The sequence below is a fragment of the Beta vulgaris genome, chromosome 7 (assembly GCF_026745355.1).
Source record: "Beta vulgaris subsp. vulgaris cultivar EL10 chromosome 7, EL10.2, whole genome shotgun sequence".
In the NCBI taxonomy this organism is placed as follows: Eukaryota; Viridiplantae; Streptophyta; class Magnoliopsida; order Caryophyllales; family Amaranthaceae; genus Beta; species Beta vulgaris.
Window position 1 is genome coordinate 26,153,376 of NC_079208.1, and position 21,883 is coordinate 26,175,258.

Consider the following 21,883-nt stretch of genomic DNA (forward strand, 5'->3'; position numbering starts at 1 on the left):
TAACATGCGAGGGCTGGGCGAGTGCTGGCGAGAAGAATGCGCGCTAGTGAGGCGCGATGTGGACGAAGGTTGGGCGATGGATGATGCGCATCTTACGAGCAGGAGACGGAGGCGAGGGATGTGCGGACAGTAGGCGAGGCTTGGTATGCGCGAGTGAGGCGCGAGGTGGATGGGAGGCTGGCGAGCAGTAGGCGAAGTCGAGGTGTGCGTGGGGTAATAGCAGCAGCGACGGATATGGGGTGAAGGAGCAGCAGCCACACCAATTGATGTGAATCTTAATGAAAAATTCACTAGATTAGGGCTCTTTGATGTAGTTTAGTGGATTTATTTTATGAAAGTTTGTATTTTTATGTATTTTTATTTAATAAGTAACTGGATATGGAGAACTCAGGCGTATTTCGGCTCACAGTTCAACTAGGGTTTTTGGATTCACTCCTGAAACAATGGTGGATTCTCTCCTGACACTTGAATTAACTCAAAACAATCTCTTAATTATTCATTATGGCAGAAAATCCCTTATATAGTACAAGATTTTCCTAAACCTACTTGAACTAGTAAAACAAATAAACTTATTTATCTTTATCTTAAGGATCAAGATAAATAATATCCTATACTTATCTATATCACACGCCTAATAACTCTGATAAGGAATTAGACTCCTAAATATAATAGGATTCCTTTATCAACTTAAACACTTAATTAAAATAAAACTGAAATTAAATTCCTAATTTACATAGAATCCTAACAGAACTAGAATTCTATATAATGACTACCATTTCCATATCACAAATAATGAAAGCAAACATTATGAATGACACGTTAGCTAAATTTTCTAGCTTTATTAATAGATATGAACATGAAGATGAACTTCCTATTAATGTGTGGCATAAGTAAGACTAAGGACGAACAACAGAGGCTGATACTTGTTTTGGCACTAGAAAATACTCCGAGCAGCATTTATGTACACACCACCTTGGCACTTGACTAGAAACCGTCAACCAAGTCTCTGTCTCATAGCTTTAATTTGCCTTGAGAAGAAGAGCTTGAAGAGAGGCAGGATCAGATACAGGGGGTTTGCAGGAGAAGTTTTGGCAGACAAGAGCAACAGCTTTATCCTCAGAGAAGCTACCTCTTGCCATACTCGCAATCTTCGTATTCTTTGCTTCCCAGAAATTCATCTCCTCCGGATCGCTTGGATCAATGTGGATCACCTGCAATTATTCCATCATTCAGATAAAGTTGTACAGTATATATCGACAGAGAAATCAAATAAGTTTCGAGCTAAGACGTACTGTTTTATTGGGATCATAAGCTGCATGAGCAGCAACCAACATGCTATCAAACTGCGTTGAAGTCTTGCATCCAACCAGAACCACCTGTTTTCTGGAAGGAACAGCGAGCATGTCTGCTGCACAACACATCAAAGGCACTGCCATTGGCATATCCTTCAATCTTGTTTCAAAAGTTGCCTGTAAAGGCAGAACCATCTTAAATTAGAAAACTTGACAAAAAATAATACATAATTAAAGGACTTAATAAGGCTAACTAAGGTATTTACCAGAAGTCGTTCAGCATTCTGCCTGTATTGATCCGATTGAGCTTGAGAAAAAAATGACGCCAACCTGACAAGATTGATTGCTGCAACAGAGTTGCCAGAAGGCTCAGCACCATCGTGATCTTCTTTTACACGCAAAAGAACAGAAGGATCTTCCCCTGGGGTATTAAAATAGCCTCCCCCTACCTTGTCCATGAATAACTCATCCTAGAGTAAAAAAATTAATGAAATTTAGATTGGCTAGAAAAATCTCACATAATCCTGAAATGATAATTGTGTACATTTTTATTGTGGAGTACTGGAAAGACACAGGTGCAAATTGATGTACTTGCCTGGGTACCTTGCAACTCAGCTGCCCATTCAAGCCACTTGATGCTACCACCACACTCATAAAGATCTAGCAGTCCTGATATAAGAAAGGCATAGTCATCTAGAAAACCAGGGGCTTTAGAAGGTCCATTACGGAAGCTGTGCTGTAGTCTCTTCATTTCTTCATCGTATAGATGACTTCTTATAAAATATGCCGCCTTCTCAGCCACTTGAATATATTCACTGGGCTGAATGGATTTTCACAAATTGTAAGGCACTTGAGCAACTAATTTCTTCGCAGGCAAAGACTTGTTAATCAATTGCAAGGCATAAAACATCAAGGTGGATAGCTTCATAGCTCAAGTTATTGAAGCTTAGCTCCCCATTCTTACAGGCCATGGGAAAAAAACGGGCGGTAGAGAGGGGGGGAATTGGGAAGAGAATGTGCTTTTGGGCCTATTGGTGCGCCCTGAGAGAGGACAGCCCAAGAACCAAAACAAAAAGGTATACAACATTTACGCTATATATTCGTATCTAAAGAGTACCGAAATTATCTAAAACATAGAACATGTCCCACTTATAAACTAATAAGGTACTGTATGAAACACTTATAACTCTGAGGTTAAAGAGGACACTTGTTGATGAGAAGAGAGATAAAGACGAATGGATAAAAGAGTTAATGACAGAGTATCATGTGTCAGCTAATATATGTTCGCATGTATCAGCTAATATTTGTGAACATATGTGGACATCAAAATGGTAGAGATAATTTACATATATGTAATCCTCATAAATCTTAAATTCATCTTGTCGTTTGTTCAACAATCTTTGATCTCTAGTGGAATTTGCTAGGGAAAAGAGAACGAACAGATCATGTAACAAAAATAATAATTCAGATACTGAGGAATATCTAGAAAGGCACTTCATCAATTACATTTCAATCAATCCAGTAAAGATAGGACAGAGCACCACCATCAAAGAAAATAAATGATGGGGACAAGCTATAAATATGGGAAAATATGTCAACGGTGGTCCACATCTAGCTTGGTCCAGTAGTCTGCTCATCCATTATGAGGTGAAGATGTTCATTCTTCCACAATGGCTGATATGAAGAATAAAGGTTTAAATGTTCTGTTATATACTCTGCCATTATATTTGTTTTTCTTCTTTCTGAGTTCGGGAATATGAAACTTCTTCATATTTTGGTCAAATGATTACCTGAATGGTCAAAAACTAAATGGGATATACAAAAAGAAAGTTAAAACTTCTCAATTCCCTATGTTCCTTTTGAAGAAGACGAAAAAGATTGAAATGCGAAATACTACTATAGTGGTAATAATATAAAAAAAATAAAAAATAAAAATTAATTCAATATTCATCCTTTTAGAGAGGGAAAGACAATCTTTGGCTTGGATAGCAATTAAAAAGATTAAAGATGCACAAGTCTATAACAGCTTAAAATGGCTGAAGATGAACTACATGAAGCAAAGAAAAGTTTAATCAAGAGCAAGATAAAAGCGCAAGTTTACAAGCTATTGGAAGAGTTCTTACATTACTGCCAACAACTGGGAAATAGTGTTCAAGTCCTTCACTTTCTGCCTTTAGAATCTTAGAAGCTCTTGAAAAAGAGGAAATGGTGAGTCCGTTCCAAGAAACTATCACCTGCAAGATGAGCCATACTAGTTATGTAGAGGCAGCAGAATATGAAGCCGTAACCTCTGTTAATTATAAAGCTCTAATAAATAACTGAGACACTGAGAGAGTTTCAAATTCAGAAAAACAATGGAACATAAGGTTCTTCCTCGTTCTTGTATTATTGATACGCAGCAACACCTATATTGGTGTCAACTATGTGCCTGATACAGAGATCGTATTATGAGTACATGAACAGCTACAGATATGTATTATATGAAGAGGTAATAATTTGAAACACAGCAAGTTGCTAGGAAGAGTTGACGCGAAACTTATATGCAGATGGAACCTGCTTTCAGCGAGAAGGATAAAATCATGGACTCTCAGTCTTTGACTAAGAAGTTAAAGGTTTTCACATCAGTTTAAGCAAGTCCAAAGAATGCCGATTTAAAAACTTTTCAAGACATAGGAATAATAGAAGTAAGATATGGCAACATAAAAGGACTGATAATCTTTACAGAGTACCTTGTCGTCCAGATGTGGTCGTGGTCGTTTCGATCTCACATCAAATAGTTTTTTCCTGCACATTCCTAAAGTTTCAAGATACTTCTCAATGGACATCCCTTGTTTCTTAGCCAATGCTTCAGTACTGCTCCTCTCAATAAGCACGTTCTTGCCCCTGAATTCATTGTGTGGGTCACTCATTCTAGATAGATCACAGTTCCCAGTGGATTTTACATAGTAATGTTCCTTAAATAGGGTAGCAAGCTCTCCAAGGATGTCCTCAATCTGAGAAAGTTCAACAATTAGAAGTTACATTAACCACACTCTCAAGATGACGAATGCAGAGGATTTAAACACTAGAAAAGTATAGTTAGAATCTCCATGATGGAACTGAAAGCACATCAAATTTAAGTTTAGGACAAGTTGTTCACCAACTCAACATTTCACAGTTGACCACTAAAATTCTGCAATAATAGGTACTAACCACATAGCCACCTACACCCTATCCCAACTCACCCTCTAGAAAACATAAAGAGAGGACAGAAGGGAGAAGTTTCAGAAAAATAGGAACAATAAACAGCTATAACCACAAAGTTAGGAGTTCGAGGAGCAACAACAGAACTTGCCACAGGCACTATAACAGTTCAGACTTCAGGATCATGTTCCCCAATTAGGGTCTGTCGAAGTTATGCCTCCATCTTCTTGCTCTAACAGGAGGCGGGCAGTGCGGAAATCCTTTAGAAGGAAAAGGTCTAGTTGTGTACATGCCAATCTTAAGATCCACTATGGGAGCTGAACCAGTTTATCAGTCGTCTCTTCACATTATGAGTAGGACTGTCAAAATGTACCCCCTCCATCCCTTCTGCGAGTGAGATGACTAAATGAACACATCTGATATTACTTAAAGTACTTCAATTCTTACGATGTGGAATTGCTTCTAATTAAGGGTAAATGAAAGATGAATAAGAGAAAGATAATGAGATAAAACTACTATTTTGCAGTGAACGCATAGAGGGACACTCCAAGACAAAAGCATTTAAACATAGGCAACATTTTAATGGAATAGGAAAACGGTTAATATGAAACTTCATCAAATATCATGCTCCTTCATTCAGATCCCCCGACCTCCTTGTAATTTTCACCTACTGACCTACACCACCTATCCCGTTTAGATTTATGCCATACAATACATATGAAATTCAGAGTTCCTGTTTAAGCTACCTAATTTTCCTTCTATTTCCTTAATCCCTAACCTTTGTTATGACAAGAGAAAGGATGAGTAAATCCAACCAGCTCACTCTCCCCTTCCCCAAGCGGCCACGCCCCACCCTTACCCTGGAAAAAATCCTCGGCCACAGTGAATTGTCAAAGCCTTTTTAGAGTTTGTCTTGTAAGAGACCGCCTACTTTTAAATTACAATTAGGCAATGCTAAGCCCAATATTAAAGCCCAATAGTGACTAGGTTAATTTATTTCGGTCACTAGTTTAATCCATTTAGTTACTAGGTCTACTTTTATATTAAAATTAGACCGTCTCTTTTAATAATTTTTGGCCTTTTCAAAGGTTCTTTTTGGCGGTAGAGTTGAAGTTGATAAAGTCCTATAAAATTGCTAGATCAGAGTCGCACCGCAGATTTCTGCTCTCCTCATAGACCCCAAAGGGCTTTCTATCAGCAAGCTTTTTTCCTATTCACATAGATGAGTACTAGCGGTGACACGGAGCACATACAAACAACTAGTCCAGTTACCTCCTCGGTGGACCAAACATAGAAAGCCCCTTCTCTTTTCCTTGCTGCACCTTCTGTCTCTGCACTGTCAGCATCCTCTGCAGAGAAAATCTCTCCTTCTTGCCCTATCATGTCTCTCCTTAAGTAATCAAGAACATCCCTCGCAACATTTGAGTACTGCAAGTCTCTTGTGATTGCAAATGCATCCAGATAAACATTAACTAATTGCCCTTGGTCGTACAACATTTTCTCAAAATGTGGAACTGCAAACCAAAACCACAATAGGTAAATAGACACAATATGTCTATCTATACATACTCTTTTTCCTCAAAAAAATTTGAAGAATTCTTCATGATCACATGTTAGTAAGAATTCTCCTAAGTACAAGCAACCAAAACCAAACAACGTGATAGTGTAGAGCTAACCATGCCAATACTCATCCACGCTATATCTGTGAAATCCACCTCCTACATGGTCATGGATGCCTCCCTTAGCCATACATTGCAAGGTAAAATATACCATTTGACTACCATCATCAGCTCGAGCACCTTTTCCAAAATCCCTCATCTTTTTGGAATGATAAAGCATCAGTTGGGTCTCTACAGGTCTTGGAAATTTTGGAGCAGAGCCAAACCCACCATTCACTGAATCATAAGTTCCAGTAAGCTACAAAAGAGCAATGTTTTATTCAGACAACTGTAGTTAAAAGAAAGTTTTCAGATGTGAGATAGTTTACTCACAAATAAGAATGTTTTTAGCTATTCAATTTACACTGAACTGTAACATATGCTTCAAATAGGAAACAGAACAGCAGGGACAAAATGAAAACGATCCTTAGAGAATCGAAATGAAGTACCAACATTAAAGCAAATTTACACATTTTAGTTTCCAACAAACCGGAAAGACCATCATGCTCCTTCAGTTTACACTTCTACAAGGCCAATACTCCATTTCTACATTATGTTTTCTCTTTCATCTCTTCATCAGTTTTGCTCAAACGAGGAATGTTTCTACGTAAGGAATTTTTTAAAAAGAGGGATCTCCAATCTCCTATCCACAGGGGATACTATTACAATTGTTGAGAGTAACCTTATACATTTCCTTATGCATCCAAATAAGAAAGAAAGTCTGTTTCTCTTAAGTGAAAAGAAATTAATAACATAGTTTCCCTTCTTTTGAAAATTATGGACCTAAGAAAAAAAGTCTGTTTCTCTTAAGTGAAAAGAAATTAATAACATAGTTTCCCTTCTTTTGAAAATTATGGACCTAGTATCCCTTCTTTTAAACTACTAGATAATAAATATTTTGCATCTTTGTGCAATAGTAGAGAGGGCAATATAAAAAACACTGTTGATAGTTTATTTTTATATTACCCAGAAAATGAAAATAGATACTTCCTCCGTTTTTTTTAGATGTTACACTTTTCAAATCACGGACTCCTAGGTAATTTTCGGAGAGGAGAGAGATAGAGAGAATGAAAAACAAAAGGGTCCCATGTGAACATGTGATAGGAGAGAGATAGAGAGAAGTTATTACCCAAAATAAAAGTGTAACATCTAATTTAAAACTTCCTAAAATAGAAAGTGTAACATCTAAAAAAAACGGAGGAAGTAGTTACGTTTACAACTTATATATAGGCCTTTCTTTGGCCTTAACTAACATGGCTGCTAAATCCCATCAACAGAACTACACATGCTGAATATACTACTTACTTGCTCTGCACACAGATTCAATGCTTCTTCAGGTAGACCATCTGGTAGCTTATCCAATCTAGCTTTGGTAGATAAAGCTTCTGATAATTGTTCAATAGCAAATGATCCACTTTTTATAAGCACATCCCTCTTACTCTCCCAAGCTTCTTTGACTTTTCTGAGAGAAGAGGACAACTTGTAAACGGTTGGACGAGGAAAAAAAAAAGGCACCCTCTTGAATGCAATCACTTCAGTGTTCAGGCAGAATGAAAAAAGAATTGCTGTGTGGTCTGAAACTTACCTAAGCACAGTTTTAAACCCAGGTCTCCCATAGTTGTCATCTGGTGGGAAATATGTACCACCCATTAGTGGCTTTAAATCTGGTGAAAGGAAGGCACTCAATGGCCAACCTCCGCCACCATATAGTGCTTGAACATATGTCATGTATACCTGCAAACAGAATAGATTCTGTAAGAACCACTAAGTCCACTATAAACATCCACACCAATGATAGTATTAACAAGCAGAGGAGGCCTTTGACATTCGGAAATACTACCGAGATATATATCAACTTGACCTACAGTGTAATTGACATACTTCATAACTAGTGAGAAGACAGAAATACCATGATTCATATTATTAATTTCGTTACAAAGTGAGAAACGCCAATAATCACATGCTACAACCTTACTTCAGAAATGCCAAAAGTACATCCTATTATTAAGCAATTTCCTCACATATGCCTAAGAAAGTTTCTGCACACACCTTGTCAACATCTGGCCTTTCCTCCCTGTCAACCTGTTATGAAGACACTGTTATTATAAAATAGTAGAAGTTCAAACATACATCAATTAATACTAGCATTCTAAATAAATAAAAAATTAAAAGATAGCAGTTTCTACAGAAACAAAGACACATAACGAAATAAAACTAACCTTGATACTAACAAACCAATCATTTAGCAGCTTTGCCACCTCTTCACTCTCAAAGGACTCCACTTCCATCACATGACACCTAAGCCGACACAGAATAAATCACCATGTCATGCATAGTAACAAGCTCTGGAGATTAAATTCATAGGTAGATTGACCAGAATCTTACCAGTGGCAGGTACTGTAACCAACTTCATTGAGCAGAAATGGCCCGTCAACGATAAAAAACAATCAGAACCAACAAAGCAAAAAAAAATCCAGAAAGGTAAGGAAAAGGAATTTTGAAATAGAGTTTTTCTCATTTGAATGAGTGAATTTACTTGATAAGAAAATGGGAACATCCCTTCTTCTAGCTTCCTGGAATGCTTCGTCACCCCAAGGATACCAATTTACCTTTAATCACAATATTTGACCAATAAGTTATAGTCTTATAGAGCATTGAAAGAAAAAGATATAGATACTTATACAAGCATCAGCAGAATTGTTACTATTCCTACTACTTTGCACATTAACCACAATCTAAAGTCTCTTCAAGCCTGATATGCACCCAATTACACATTGAAATATACTACTCTTAAGCTTTCCAACTCATGAATTTTAGCCCCAAAGTAGGAAGGATAAAGGAAAAAGAATAAGAAAAAATCCCTTGGGAGGATGAATAACATATACTCATAAATGTTGAACCTAGATCATGAAGGATTGTTTGATATCCATCTTATGTAAATACAGAAATCAACACGGGCCAGTTGGTTTTCAGTACAAGAACACATATTTATCACATTGAAGGGAAATGACTGGCAGACAACATAAAGGATCAAGCAATCACACATAGAGACTTGGTCATTAAGAATCAATTAGATTTCTATAGAGGTTATCACCTATGTATCTTTGAAACTCCATGAAAGACGCATTTCCCAGGTTCCAGATTTGGAAACCTGAGAACCCAAAGAAAACTAGAGGAAAATGATTCCTTTAAAGGAATAGCAACTTTTCCTCCCTCAAGGTTCTTCGGAGTCACAAGATGATCTTTTCTTTCTAAATCTCTATAACCAGAGCAATCCGACATTAATACCCTCCTTATTAACATTTTTTGTTAGTAATAAACCAAACAATATCAGTTTCTGAAGCGAACTTAATGTTTTGTTGAACTAGCTTTTGTTTTCCAACTTACCTAATTGTATAAAACTTAGGTTTACACGTTCACCCACTGTCCTGTTTCCATGCTATATAAATTTGCTTAGCCCTTCAGTATAATCTTTGAGTCCTTGCCATCAATCACTCCATCACTATACAAGCTAATCCTTAAAGTCATCATCTACCGACATGCATTTCTTGCCATATTTATAAGATTAAAGACTTCATCTTGCAATCTGATCATAATTCTTAAATCACATCAAGTCATCAACGTAGAGGTGCATCATATTTACGAACACGGCATACACATATATCACTATCATTTACTCTGCGGGTTCCTTAGCCTCTTTTCTGATTTTCTTCGCCTATTTTTCTTTACTGGTTTCCTTTCCTTTTTCTTACTAGATCAGCTCTAAGTTAACAAGAGAGTAGCCTAAAGAGCATACACGACAGCAATACCCAACTCTATCCCAAACCAGACAAGGACATCTATAAAGATAAATGAGGAAAGATATATGAATATGATAACATCTTTACTTCATGTTATCATTCTGAGTTACTAGAACCCTAGATTTGTGTCTTATGTTGCTTCAAAGTTGGAAAAAAAATATTAGTCACTCATACTAAGACTCTGAAAAAGGACACATATTTTCAGATAAGAAGTTATATTGGATATACCTACTCCCTCCATTTCTTTCCAATGGATGCACTTGAGTTTTGACACAATTCGCAAATTTATGTTTGACTAGCATTTGTGATTAATGGGTTATGAGAAATATAGTCATTTGAAATCTTGTTTGATTCGTCTCAATATGTATTTTTGGAATATCCACATTTTATAATTTTTACAAATGCAAATTTAGAGATATTAATGTTCAAACATTTACATTGGCAAGCGTGAAAAGGTAAAGCGTAATTCTTAAATAAAAACAGAGAGATTACTTAATGTTATCCCACATTTTCGTCACCTGACTAATGAGTTAAAGTTACCTCATCTGTTATTCAAAGTCATGTTGACGGTCCTTATAAGTCATCCTATAAATGAGTAAAACTCATTCTTCAAACGTACATACATCATATAAAACATGTCTTAACATACAACATCTAATGAGTCGTAGAAATCCCATGAAAAAAACACAACCAAGGAAACCACAAACACTACAAAGTGATTTGGATATCAGACAGTAGCTTCCAGAAATAACAAGCTTGTGGACTTTCAGCAATACCAAAAAAGCCCTTAGCCAAGGATTATTAATGCTTCCAAGTTACCTGCTATGTCTAAGCCTCTAACCATATCAAAGCCTAACAAAATTTAGCAATAACAATACAAAAAATTAAACCACATCGGAGTTGAATTTATTTGGTATAAGTAATGAGAATTAGATTAGAAAGACACCAGTGGGTGTCAGCCATGTCACCCATGTACATAAGGAGGGCTGTGGACAAAATATCAAGTCGGCAAGCCCTGAAGCTATCGTGATGCAATTCATCTATAAGATTAGAAAAAACCGAGTGAGTATCAGAAACTAAAATCCGATGATATAAAAACTTCATGAGTGATTCTAGTTGTAGGCTGAAAGAAAGCTAATCAGCAATCAGGTTTGCTCTTGAAAGTAGTTGATGGCTGTGATTTTAGTAGGCTCTACCGCCAATTCTTCTTGCATTCTTATGGCCAAAGCTTTGACAACAATGGGAGGCAATGAAGGTTGCTTTTATTGGTGTGGCTGACATGATTACCAAGGACAAAATTAGAGCACGATCAACTCCACCAAGAGAGCATAGAAGGTAATGAATATGAGGCATTTAGAGAACTCTAATGTAGTTCACTATCCGTAAATAGTGAAAAAGCTGCAGACTTCTTCATCAATGGAGATCACTCGAATTCGTCTCCACCTATTATATGTATTACATGACCCGTTTGTAATAATCCGAAACAATGAATCAAGTTTCTCCTACTCAAGGAGTTACTTAAATTTTCTTTCCTTATTATTGAAGATATATATGCTAAACAAGCTTGCAATAATGTTCCCCTCAAAATGTAATTTAAAAGTTCATCTCAGCATATGGTAAGCTGATGGTACTGAGTTAACAGAATAGGTACAAATTAGTTAATTGAAAACACTAGAGACTAAAAATTTATCCCCAATATTGGATGAATATTATACACAAAAACCAAGTTATATCGAACAATTGTAAGCCTATCACCCTTCATATTCATTCGAAAGTCTTCTATAAGACCGCAATAAAATAAAGTCAAGAGTAAGATCACCACACTTTTTGTTCTAAAAGAGTCATTTTTTAAATTAGAGGAGTCATTTTTTGAATTGAAGTGATCAGTTTTTGAATTACAGTGGTCACTTTTAATAAGAAGCAACCTTCTACCTTAAACTTAAAGGAGTCACTTCTAAGGTAAGTGATCCTAATCTTACCTTAATGTAAGTAAGAGTCAAGACGGTCTTATAGATTTTGTACATCTTTATGAAGGCAATATTAGTATTTTAAACTAAATGCTTCCTTCCTTTTGAGTATTTTCATTACAAGAACAACAATAACAATAAAAAACATCCAAAAACACACACAAAAACAGAAAGAAAAAAGAATGCACTAGCAATTAAATAGATACAGCAACAATAAGAAAAAAAATATATATGGCCCTGTTTTACCAAACAGAGAATTGGGCATAAATTAAAGATTTTAACCCATTTTAGAGGATTGACACAGGGCTTTGTAAAGCACTTTGGAGCGAAAACAAAAATATATTTCGTGAGACAGAATTACATATAGGCTCCGTTTGGTAGGCGTAAAATGTTTTCCCGGAAAACCGTTTTCCTCTACTTTTAGTTTTACATTGTTTGGTTGGCAAAAGAGTGTAAAACCATTTTCCTTGGGGTAAAATTACTCTCCCAATGGTGGAAAACCATTTTCCTTTCAAAATGAAGGGAAAACTATTTTCCAAATCTCTCTTGTACACTCCTTTCACTACCTCTTTACTTTCCCTTTCATTTTCCTTTCATTTCATCATTTTTCTTATATCGAACCAAACAACGAAAAACTAATTTTGGAATTGTATTTTCCATTGTAAATTGTTTTCCATGAAAATTATTTTACACTGAAAATATTTTACGCCCTACCAAACGGAGCCATAAAGGACCCAATTTCAAGAAAGTTTACCTGTTAAATTTACCATATTTTACTTTAAACTAAGTATACAATAAGCTAGCAGCTATCCACTAATGGCCAACATAGTTAGGCGGGGACTTACAGGATTATGAGCGTGCTGAAGAAGGTATGGACTATGCTCAGAAGCAAGACGATTAGTGTGTTTGTGAGAGGAAGCAGAACTTGAGGACTGATCCGCCATACTGCCAACTTTGTAAGTTGAGATGGGTCTTCGTAAATATGGGAAAATCTCAGGAGAAAAGGGTAATAATTTTGCGGCTTGAATTTTTTTAGGATGAATTTGATGTCCAAGGGAAAAAAAGCGGTGGAGAGAGAAAGAGAGAGAGAGTTTATTGCGCATAGGATTGTAGGAGGAGGAAAGACAAGGAAGTGTATAGAGAGAGGAAGACGGTTGAAGGAAGAGGAAGGCCATTTAGCAGAGGAGTTGATGAAGCATAAGCCAAAGCCCAAAGGTGTTGTTGACAACTTGACAATGCCATGTGGAAACATATGTGGTTCGACTCCTGGCTCTTCTGCTTTTGCCTTCTAATATGGCTAATTTAGACACGTGGTGATGAGTAGTAGGGGTGAAAGTTGTTCAGATATAATCGAAATTTAATCCAGTTCAATTCGAATTACTAATTTGGATCCGATTCAAATTGTGTTCGTATTGGATTTGGGTTAAGATTTTTTGAAAAAATGGACTTTCAGATGGATCAGATTGAAGGTAATTGGATTCAAAAATCCAATATAACCGTGTAGTATTATACCTCGTATTATTAATCCGTAGATTGTGCTCCCAGGAGTACAATGAGAATTTGTTCTCCCAATACGCAATAAATAGAAGATTTATAAGAACGAAAATGAACATTTTACTATTGAAATGGAACATTGTAGGAATTTACTTACGAAAACGAACATTTTATTTTTGAAGTGGAACATTACAAGAGTTCACTTACCAAAACGAACATTTTACTATTGGGGTGAAACATTACCAAAATTAAATTATAAAAATGAACATTTTGTTGTTGAAGTGGAACATTACCATAATTCAATTACTTAAATAGAACATTTGCTCATCAAAGATAGAACATATTTTTACGAAAATAGAAAATATTTTTTGTTGAAAAATAAGTTGTAAGCGAATATTTTTTAAATAGAACATTTGCTTATCGAAAATAAAATAATGTTCACGAAAAATATAGAATATAGTTTTCTGCTGAAAAATAAGCTTGAAACGAACATTTATAGAAATAGAACATTTGCTTATTAAAAATAGAACAATTTTCACGGAAAATAGAACATATATTGTTGCTGAAAAATATGCTTAAAGAGAACATTTATTGATGTAGAACATTTACTTATGGAAATTAGAAAAAAAAATTCAGGAAATTAGAATATATTTTGTCGTTGAAAAATATGCTTAAAACGAGCATTTGTTGAAATAGAACATTTATTCATCGAAAATGGAACAAATTTATTGGGTGCACCATGTACACCATGCTCCTGGGAGCACAATAGAGTTCTCATTGTATTATGTATTTGAATTATGTTTAAGTGCTTAACTAGATTTTTCTTTTTTATAAAACAAAGTCTGGTCTATAGCCCAATAGGCGTATCCCTTCAACCCTTCCCCTGAAACCCTAACAACTCTTTATTTTCTCATTTCCCGAATTCCCTTAAGCGCACCTTTTCTCTTGCGCCTTTTTATTTTCCCTCGCAAAACATTTTCGAACCTCATCTCTCTCTAGTCTCATCTCAGATAGGTTGTCGGCAGCCTCTCGAACCTCTCTAATTCTTTTATTGAATTTTCTGGCTCTAACTCTCTCTTTAATGTTAAATTTTGTGTAGAATGTAGGGTGCTTCTATCTCTAAATCGACTACTTCAAAAATCAATGGATGATGGTTTTGAACGAACCTGAAACAATATTTGTCGAAGAATGATGTGCTACTGCCTACTGGGCTGTTGTGATTCCTGTGAACGTGATGCTGATGTTGCTATTGTGACTTGTACAATGCTGCTTTTTTTCGGCACATTTTTTCCTCACTCATTCACATCTTGAGAAACTTCTCATGAGTTCACCCATCCCTGGACTACTCTCAATGAAGCACGCTTAACTGGGGAGTAACTAAGGAAAGTCCAACGAAGCACGCTTAACTATGGAGTAACTAAGGAAATGAGCTCCCTAAAAGAAAGATACATCTTGTTGGATTGAGTAGCCTGCTAAATTTCTTTAAAGCAATCTTAGGGGTATGACATACTCCCCCACTTGATAACAGCAACGCCCTTGTTGCCCCTGAGAACTCCACATATTTGGCATACGGCCTGTGGGTCCCCTCAACCTGAAAACTAATCACTCTAGTCTTATATGCACGCTATGTGTGCGAAATTAAATTCTAGTTAGAAAATCAAAGTAGATTTTAAAAAAAGGGAGATTGAAATCTATTTCTTCGTTTTTTTTTCTTCGCATTCACAATCCATATGGTAAAGTCATAACACATAATACCCTAACACCTGTAAAGTTATATAACCTTTTCTCAGTCTACATATTTGTAATTTGTGACATCCTTGGAAATCGAATTCCTCTCTTTGCTACTCTAGTTCCTTATTTCTCCCTGTTCCCAAAAAGACCACAAATCTCTTCTTTGTTACCTAACGCATTAAGAATAGTATTACAAAAACAAATCTCTTCCAAAATATAAAAAAACAAAATTAAATAATATCATAGATACTAAAAACATGCACCAGCAGGAGCATTATTAGCATTAGCATATATATACCACAAACACATGCTAGACAACAACCTCAGCACCATCGGGGTGTGCAAAAAATCAATGGGTTTTTGCATCTTCCAATTCTCTTAAATATGTTCAGTTATATTATTGATTTCCTGAAAAAAATTGAATTTGGATTCCCTCAAAAGATTGAATTTTAATTTATCCTCATACATATGAAGAAATAAATCTACTTTAATCAGTTAGTTTTTTTTTCTAATTATTAGTCAGTTTGTGTTTTTTTACCATTTTCGTCATACAAACTCATGCATCTCTATAGAAGCATACTTGCCAAGAAACAATACACTTGATAAAATTAATAATCCGAAGTATAAATTGATCCTCATACTTAGATTACAAACACATTAGAAAGTAAGAATTACCTTATGAATGTGATTTCGTGGTTTATTTTTTCCCCTTTTTGTTTGTTCAATTACATTGTTGTCATCAAATTTGATAAGAATTTCCTTTTTGCTGTTGGCTTTTGTGAAGGGGAATTTAGTTAATAATCTTGTACTTTTGTTTGCAGAAATGAAAGGGAGAAGATGAAAAAGTCAAATTTATGTTAAAGCAGTTGAACTGGAAGCATAGTGGAAGGAGGAGTTAGAGATAAATTAGGAAGAAGAACTGTCGTTTGCGTTTTTTTATGATTTTGTAAAAGATTGTAGTTTAGTTAACTGTGGTTTTTTTTCTTCTTTTTTTTTCCTTTTTTTTGTGTCATACCCCTCTTTACATATAAGAGTACTCTCACATATAGCATAAAGATGTAATTTCTGAAATTTGTTGATGTTAAAAATGGACTTGTTATATTTTGGTGTCCCCTCTTCACATATATAATAGAGATATTCGACACGCAACCGGTGATATAGCGCCAGAATCCTCCCCCACTAGGCGGTTAACATTGGATTAATTATCCACACGATCAGCACGCGATCTTAGAGTTGCTCTGATACCATTTGTAACACCCCGACCCTTACAAAGTCAAGTTTATCCTCACCAGTGCGCATCTAGGGCCGGCAACTATCCTCAATAACCAACACAAGTTCTTACGGCGCATTTTTTCCTCACTCATGCGCACCTTGAGAAACTTCTGCCGTAAAGTTATGACTTTTATAAATATACTTTAATGTATATTTATATATTTTAGTATTTAAATAATTTATTTCTTGTAAGTTTGACTATTTGGAAGCCAAAGAAAATATTTAATGATTTAAATAAGTCAAACATTTTATTTAGCCATACTTTGATATATATTTGAAAAGTTTGAAACACTTTTTTGGTTACAGAAAGGATTTTAAAATGGGTATGAGGAACCCAACCACTCAAATCATCAACCATTAAATAATACCTTTAGCCCAATCGCATTTTCTTAAACCCAAAAAGGAAACCTATATAAACCCCTAAAACCTCAATTTCTCACACACTTATTTCTCTCCCCTCCTTTTCCCCAAAATTTTCGACCCCCTCCTCTTTTCTCTCTTCCTCTCTCTTTCCTTTGATTCTCCTCTTCTTCATGATCGACCAGACCACCGACAGTAGCGAGCCGCCGGCAGCAGTCCAGTCGGCCACCTCCTCTCCGACGTCCCTTTCCTCCTCTTCTTTGCTTGGTTATTTTCTTCCTCCTCAAGTTATTTAATACAAAGTTTGTATTTTTAAGAATTATTTTGATATGTTTATGTTTAAAAGTTATATATTGGTCATTTAATTATGAATCTAAGATTATGTAATTTATGCATGAAGTAATTAAATTTCATATTTACTTTTTATGTTTGGATTGAGATTTTAATTATCAAAGCACGGACTTTTAGGGTTTTATAAGTTGGAAAATCATAGTAGTATATTATAGTTTACACTAGGGGAAAAAAACGAAAGGGTTGCGATTAGCCAAAAAACTGCAGCCCTTTGTATATGAAGGATTGCGGTCAATGCAAATATCACAGCACTTTATGGGCTTTTTTAAAAATTTATTTGAAAAAAATAGGAACAGTGGTCTTAAAATGTTAAGCGGGTAGGGTTATCTCTTACAATCTCCCTCCCTCCCTCCCTCATTCTCTCTCTCTCCTATCTCACAATCCCCTGTTCGCCGTTCTCCTCTCATTTCTCTCCAATGGCTCCTGCCACTTTCTCTCTCCTCCCTTCCACTCCTTCTTCCACCTTCAACCGCCACACCACCACCAAACTCCTCAATCTCAACTTCCGCCATTACACCAACCTCCGCAACAAACCCTTTTTCTCCACCACCATCAAATCGCTAAGGGATTAACGGAGTGGATGTCTTGGTCACAGGATGAACATAGAGCAGCAGCATCTGCTTTGCAGGTGACAACAGCAGGTGCTTATTCGCAGACTTCACACACCCAGACACGCTCATGGCCGGCGAGGGTAAGAGGTTGGAAGATGGATCTTGGTGTCGCATGGACCGCATAAGAATGTTGCATCGACCTTGCAGTAAAGCAGAGCGTCGGCCTTGCAGCAAAGCAGAGCGCCGACCTTGCAGTAAAGCAGAGCGGCATATTAATTTGTAGAAGAAGAAAAAAATAGCATATTTTGTATAAATATTCACATCTTCATTTCTATTACTCAAAAATTTTGAGTTGGGTATTATTATTATCTGAATTTTTTGTACTTAGTCTAGAACAATTGACTTGTTGACTCGGCTTAAAAATTAAAAAGACTAAACTTTTAATGGGTTCCCACTTTTTTTTTGTAATATGATAAAAGATCATTATTGAATTAGTATTATTGACTCTTGGTATAAATATAGAGGTGGGTTTATTGCTATTCATTTCAAATCAAACCATATAATGTAAATGTCAGTTTATGATTTTGTTATAATTTTATCAGTTTAAAAATGATTTTGTGTCAATTTGACATAAAAATGAAAAAAAAAAATTTTTTTTTTGGGGTCCAAAAGGGCTGCGGTTTGGGCTAAAACCGCAGCCCTTCTATGTTAGAGCTGCGGTTTAGGCACAAAACCGCAACCCTTCATTGTGAAGGGCTGCGGTCAAAAACCGCAACCCTTTTTTCTAGGGCTGCTACGAAAAGGGTTGCTGACCAAAAATGCAGCCCTCAGGGCTGTTTTGACCGCAACCCTTGCTTATTTTTCCACTAGTGTTATGAAAGTGAGTATTCTTATGATTTAAGTATGTTTGAAAAGGGTTTTATTATATTATATGTTGCTGAAAATTTAAAAAGGATGTTGATGATGAAGTTTTTATGATTAAAGTATGAGTTTTAAGGGTTTTTTAACAAGTAGTATAGTAGTACTATACTAGGAGGTTTTAATAATTAAATTTTAATGATGTAAAAGGTTTTAAACACTTTTAAGAAGGATTTAAAGTATTTTAATGTTGCTGAAAATTTATAAAGTATTGATTTGTGGTTATATTAGTTATTTTAGGTGGTGAATTTTTTTCATGCGACTTTTAAGGTTTTGAAAGTGGTCTCCCGATTTTTCTACACAAGGTACGCACATATATCTATGTGTTGATAGGATTAGTATCATGTCCTAAAAATGAGAAATGTAGTATCATGTGTAGGGAACTATTTTTAGTTCATATGTGATTTCTATTCAATTGGATTTGCATGTTTTATGTCGTTGTGTGAAGCATGTTGATTATGATGTTGGTAGTTGTAAACACATAATCGTGTCTCCCCATTTAAGGGTCCCATGATGAAATATACCGCGGTATTAGTTGGGACGACTCAACGAAAGAGCAATCTAAAGAACCCTCCAAAATTGTGTTTCGAAATGATCATATTCTAAAGCGCAATTAATTATTCATGATAATTAATTGTATTTGAGCCCAATCATGTAAAAAGCCCGATTAATTGGTAATTCATTGATTTATCTTAATAAATATTTTCAATAGATATTTTTTTATTAGCTAAAATCAGATTTTATCCCGAAAAATCATATATTCTTAATTAAAGGGATAATATCCATCTTTTAAACACGGTTTCAAACAAAGTTGGCGAAGGCTTGCCAGGCTGGTACGCCTAGCGCAGGACCTTGCGAATGGTTGTGCGTCAGGCAGAGGTCTGTCCATCTGTGTCAGGTGCACTAATCTGCACCTGAGACGTGCATGGATTCCTGACTCATTCAGAGTCCTGCATCAAGCGCAGGTCTCTATGTGTGACACGAAGTTTTTTTCTTATCTTATTCAAAATGTGTGCCACGTGTACACTTTATACTAGGCATGCACCATCATGTGATAGACACATCAGTTGTGCCAGGCACATTAGGCGCGTGAGGCACAGTGTCGTTTTACCCATAAATACTCGTGATTCCCGAATTATGGGAAGACTTTTCATTATTATTTTACGAATACAAAAAATCCTTACTAATACATACTAACACACATTCTCTCAAAGACTTTCAATACTTTCAATCAAATCCTAATCATTGCGTTCTTGGTTCCACGATTGCTCCGCTTAAAGATCGTTATGCTCCTCAATCTAAATCGCAAAGGTATAATCCTGATGAATAAATTAACTATTCCTATATTGAAGTTATTAATCGTTTCTTTCATGATGTATATCTTTAATATAGAAATCGCGTTTTTGTACATTCTAATTTCTTTTATATGCTTTATTTCATATTATATTTATTCATGCCTTTTGAATATTATTACATGTTTGCCTAATCGTTATATGAATACTATATGATTGTCTTGCATGCTTGTTATCGCCAACATGTTATTTATTGCTAAAACAAGACCTAAAGAATAGTTCTAATTAATTCAGATAAATTGGACAACCTGTTAGGAACCTTGTAATATGATTGTTTAATAAGTTGTCACTAAATAATTAGTCTTTTTATGTGTTTCCTGAACCAACCTAGATTAATTCTATTTTGGGTGCTTTAAAATGTTATATGATTATTCTTTTGCATAAAATATAGTTCTTGACTATATTGTACCCTCACACTCGAACTCAATTTTTGGTTCTTAACCATCTATGGAGTCATGACGGAAAAATCTACATTGGATAAGTCCCGAAGATGTCCCTTCCGTTTCAATATCCAATTAGGTTTATAATTCTTCCTCTAAAGAATTGTTGGCGGCTTCAAAAACATTTTTTTAATAAAAGTAGTCAAATAGACGCGCTCACACCGCGTATACGCATTAAAGGAATTAAAAAATCCATGTCTACAATTTGGCGACTTCACCGAGGAGGATTTTAGAATTTTATTTTCTTTTAAATGAGTGGGTGAAACTTGAAAAATACGATTCATTCTTGATTTTATGTCTTAGAATAATATAATGTTATGCATGTGCATGGCTATTGTTCAGCTGCCATAAGGACAATCTACCTTGCCTCACTAGCACATGTTCTATGTGTGAGGTCACCCTGGGGGGTTTGCGTTTTGTCCTTCCAAAAAGCTTCCTGAGCGATAGTGTTGGATCTTAGTCATAAGCAAACCTACCCAACCATGGCATTGTTCTCTTGATCCTGACTTGAGACTGGAGTGCGTCTTACACGTGGCCACCTTTTAAAGCAAAGGTATGAAGCATGGGATCAATCTCTTGGTCACGGACCCTTTTAGACTGAACCTAAACTTGACCAATAGTTACAAACGTAGAATTGGACTTTAGGTTGGAATTTTGCATATTATCCTATTTGTGCATCTTTAGGTATAAGTGCTTTTAGTGCTTAGTGTTACGCGATGCTTCGAACTCAAAAACTATCTAAGGAATTTAAGCGACGAGTAAATTAATCTGCGCTCCAAACAATTCTCCGTATTCGACGCAACATTTCTGCATCCTGCGCAACCTCCGATTTTGGATGCAGCGCTTAGTCATGCCTGCCACTCTTTGACTTGCGTCCTGCGCTTCTTAATCTTGCATGTCTTGTTTGAGAATTGTGCACATCGCCTCTATCATTAAATGTTATTGTTGCGTACTTGCGATGTTTGTTCAGCTTAGTCTCCAACTTTGTCTGTATGTTCCGAAATTCTTAACATAGTTACCACCTTTTCCTTATCTATTTTAATAATTTATATCCATATCTTTTACCAAACTATATCTCCTATCTTTTTTTTAAGAAAAAAATGATCTCCCATTTTTTTTCGAAAATTCATCCCAATATTTTTTTCAAAGATCATTCTGCTATCTTCTTTAAAATTTCATTCCATCTTTATCAATCTCCACCTTTTTTTAAAATAATCTCTCGATTTTTTCCTATCATTTATCTTTTTTCGAAAATTCACCCTTTTTCTTCATCCCATCCTTTCATGTATATTATATATTTTTTAGGTGCAAATCATTTAGGATTCCTTTTAGTGTCCATCTTGTTGTAAAAGTCCCATTTTATTAAGAATTCTAGCTGCACTAAAAGTCTATTTAGCCCATATGTCTAGGTTCATCCAGTTTCACTCCATTTAGAGTTCTTAACCCTGCTAACTCTATTCATGTTAGGAGTCTTAATTTACTTGAGTCCCATCTTAGAAGTCTATAATCCATAG

At 35.6% G+C, this 21,883-nt stretch overlaps 1 protein-coding gene across 4 annotated transcripts; it reads right to left on the reverse strand.

Annotated features, from left to right (window-relative positions):
- Nucleotides 1–470: 470 nt before the first annotated feature.
- On the reverse strand, nt 471–13,110 carry LOC104899065 (uncharacterized). Of its 4 annotated transcripts, none has more exons than XM_010686198.4 (15): nt 12,746–13,108; nt 8,670–8,742; nt 8,519–8,540; nt 8,353–8,431; nt 8,183–8,215; nt 7,719–7,867; nt 7,439–7,595; nt 6,152–6,392; nt 5,748–5,989; nt 4,022–4,285; nt 3,416–3,526; nt 1,888–2,112; nt 1,559–1,762; nt 1,293–1,469; nt 471–1,211 (listed from the first exon to the last, which is right to left on the reverse strand). In XM_010686198.4, exons 1-15 carry the CDS (start codon nt 13,073–13,075, stop codon nt 1,020–1,022), a joined length of 2,499 nt encoding a protein of 832 aa, XP_010684500.1. In that variant the 5' UTR covers nt 13,076–13,108; the 3' UTR covers nt 471–1,019. The 4 variants fall into 4 exon arrangements, with proteins under 4 accessions (XP_010684500.1, XP_057246669.1, XP_057246668.1 ...); XM_057390686.1 differs by lacking the exon at nt 12,746–13,108 and adding an exon at nt 10,880–10,949; XM_057390685.1 differs by lacking the exon at nt 8,183–8,215 and having other exon boundaries at nt 12,746–13,110.
- Nucleotides 13,111–21,883: the final 8,773 nt, after the last annotated feature.

Bases quoted from the DNA above. Each gene is read 5' to 3' on its own strand.
- LOC104899065 (XM_010686198.4), bottom strand. From the start codon at position 13,075: ATGGCCTTCCTCTTCCTTCAACCGTCTTCCTCTCTCTATACACTTCCT. The intron at 7,596-7,718 runs GTAAGTTTCAGA...CTCTTCTCTCAG, and splicing joins GGGTTTAAAACTGTGCTTAG to AAAAGTCAAAGAAGCTTGGG. The intron at 3,527-4,021 runs GTACTCTGTAAA...CTCATCTTGCAG, and splicing joins GACCACATCTGGACGACAAG to GTGATAGTTTCTTGGAACGG.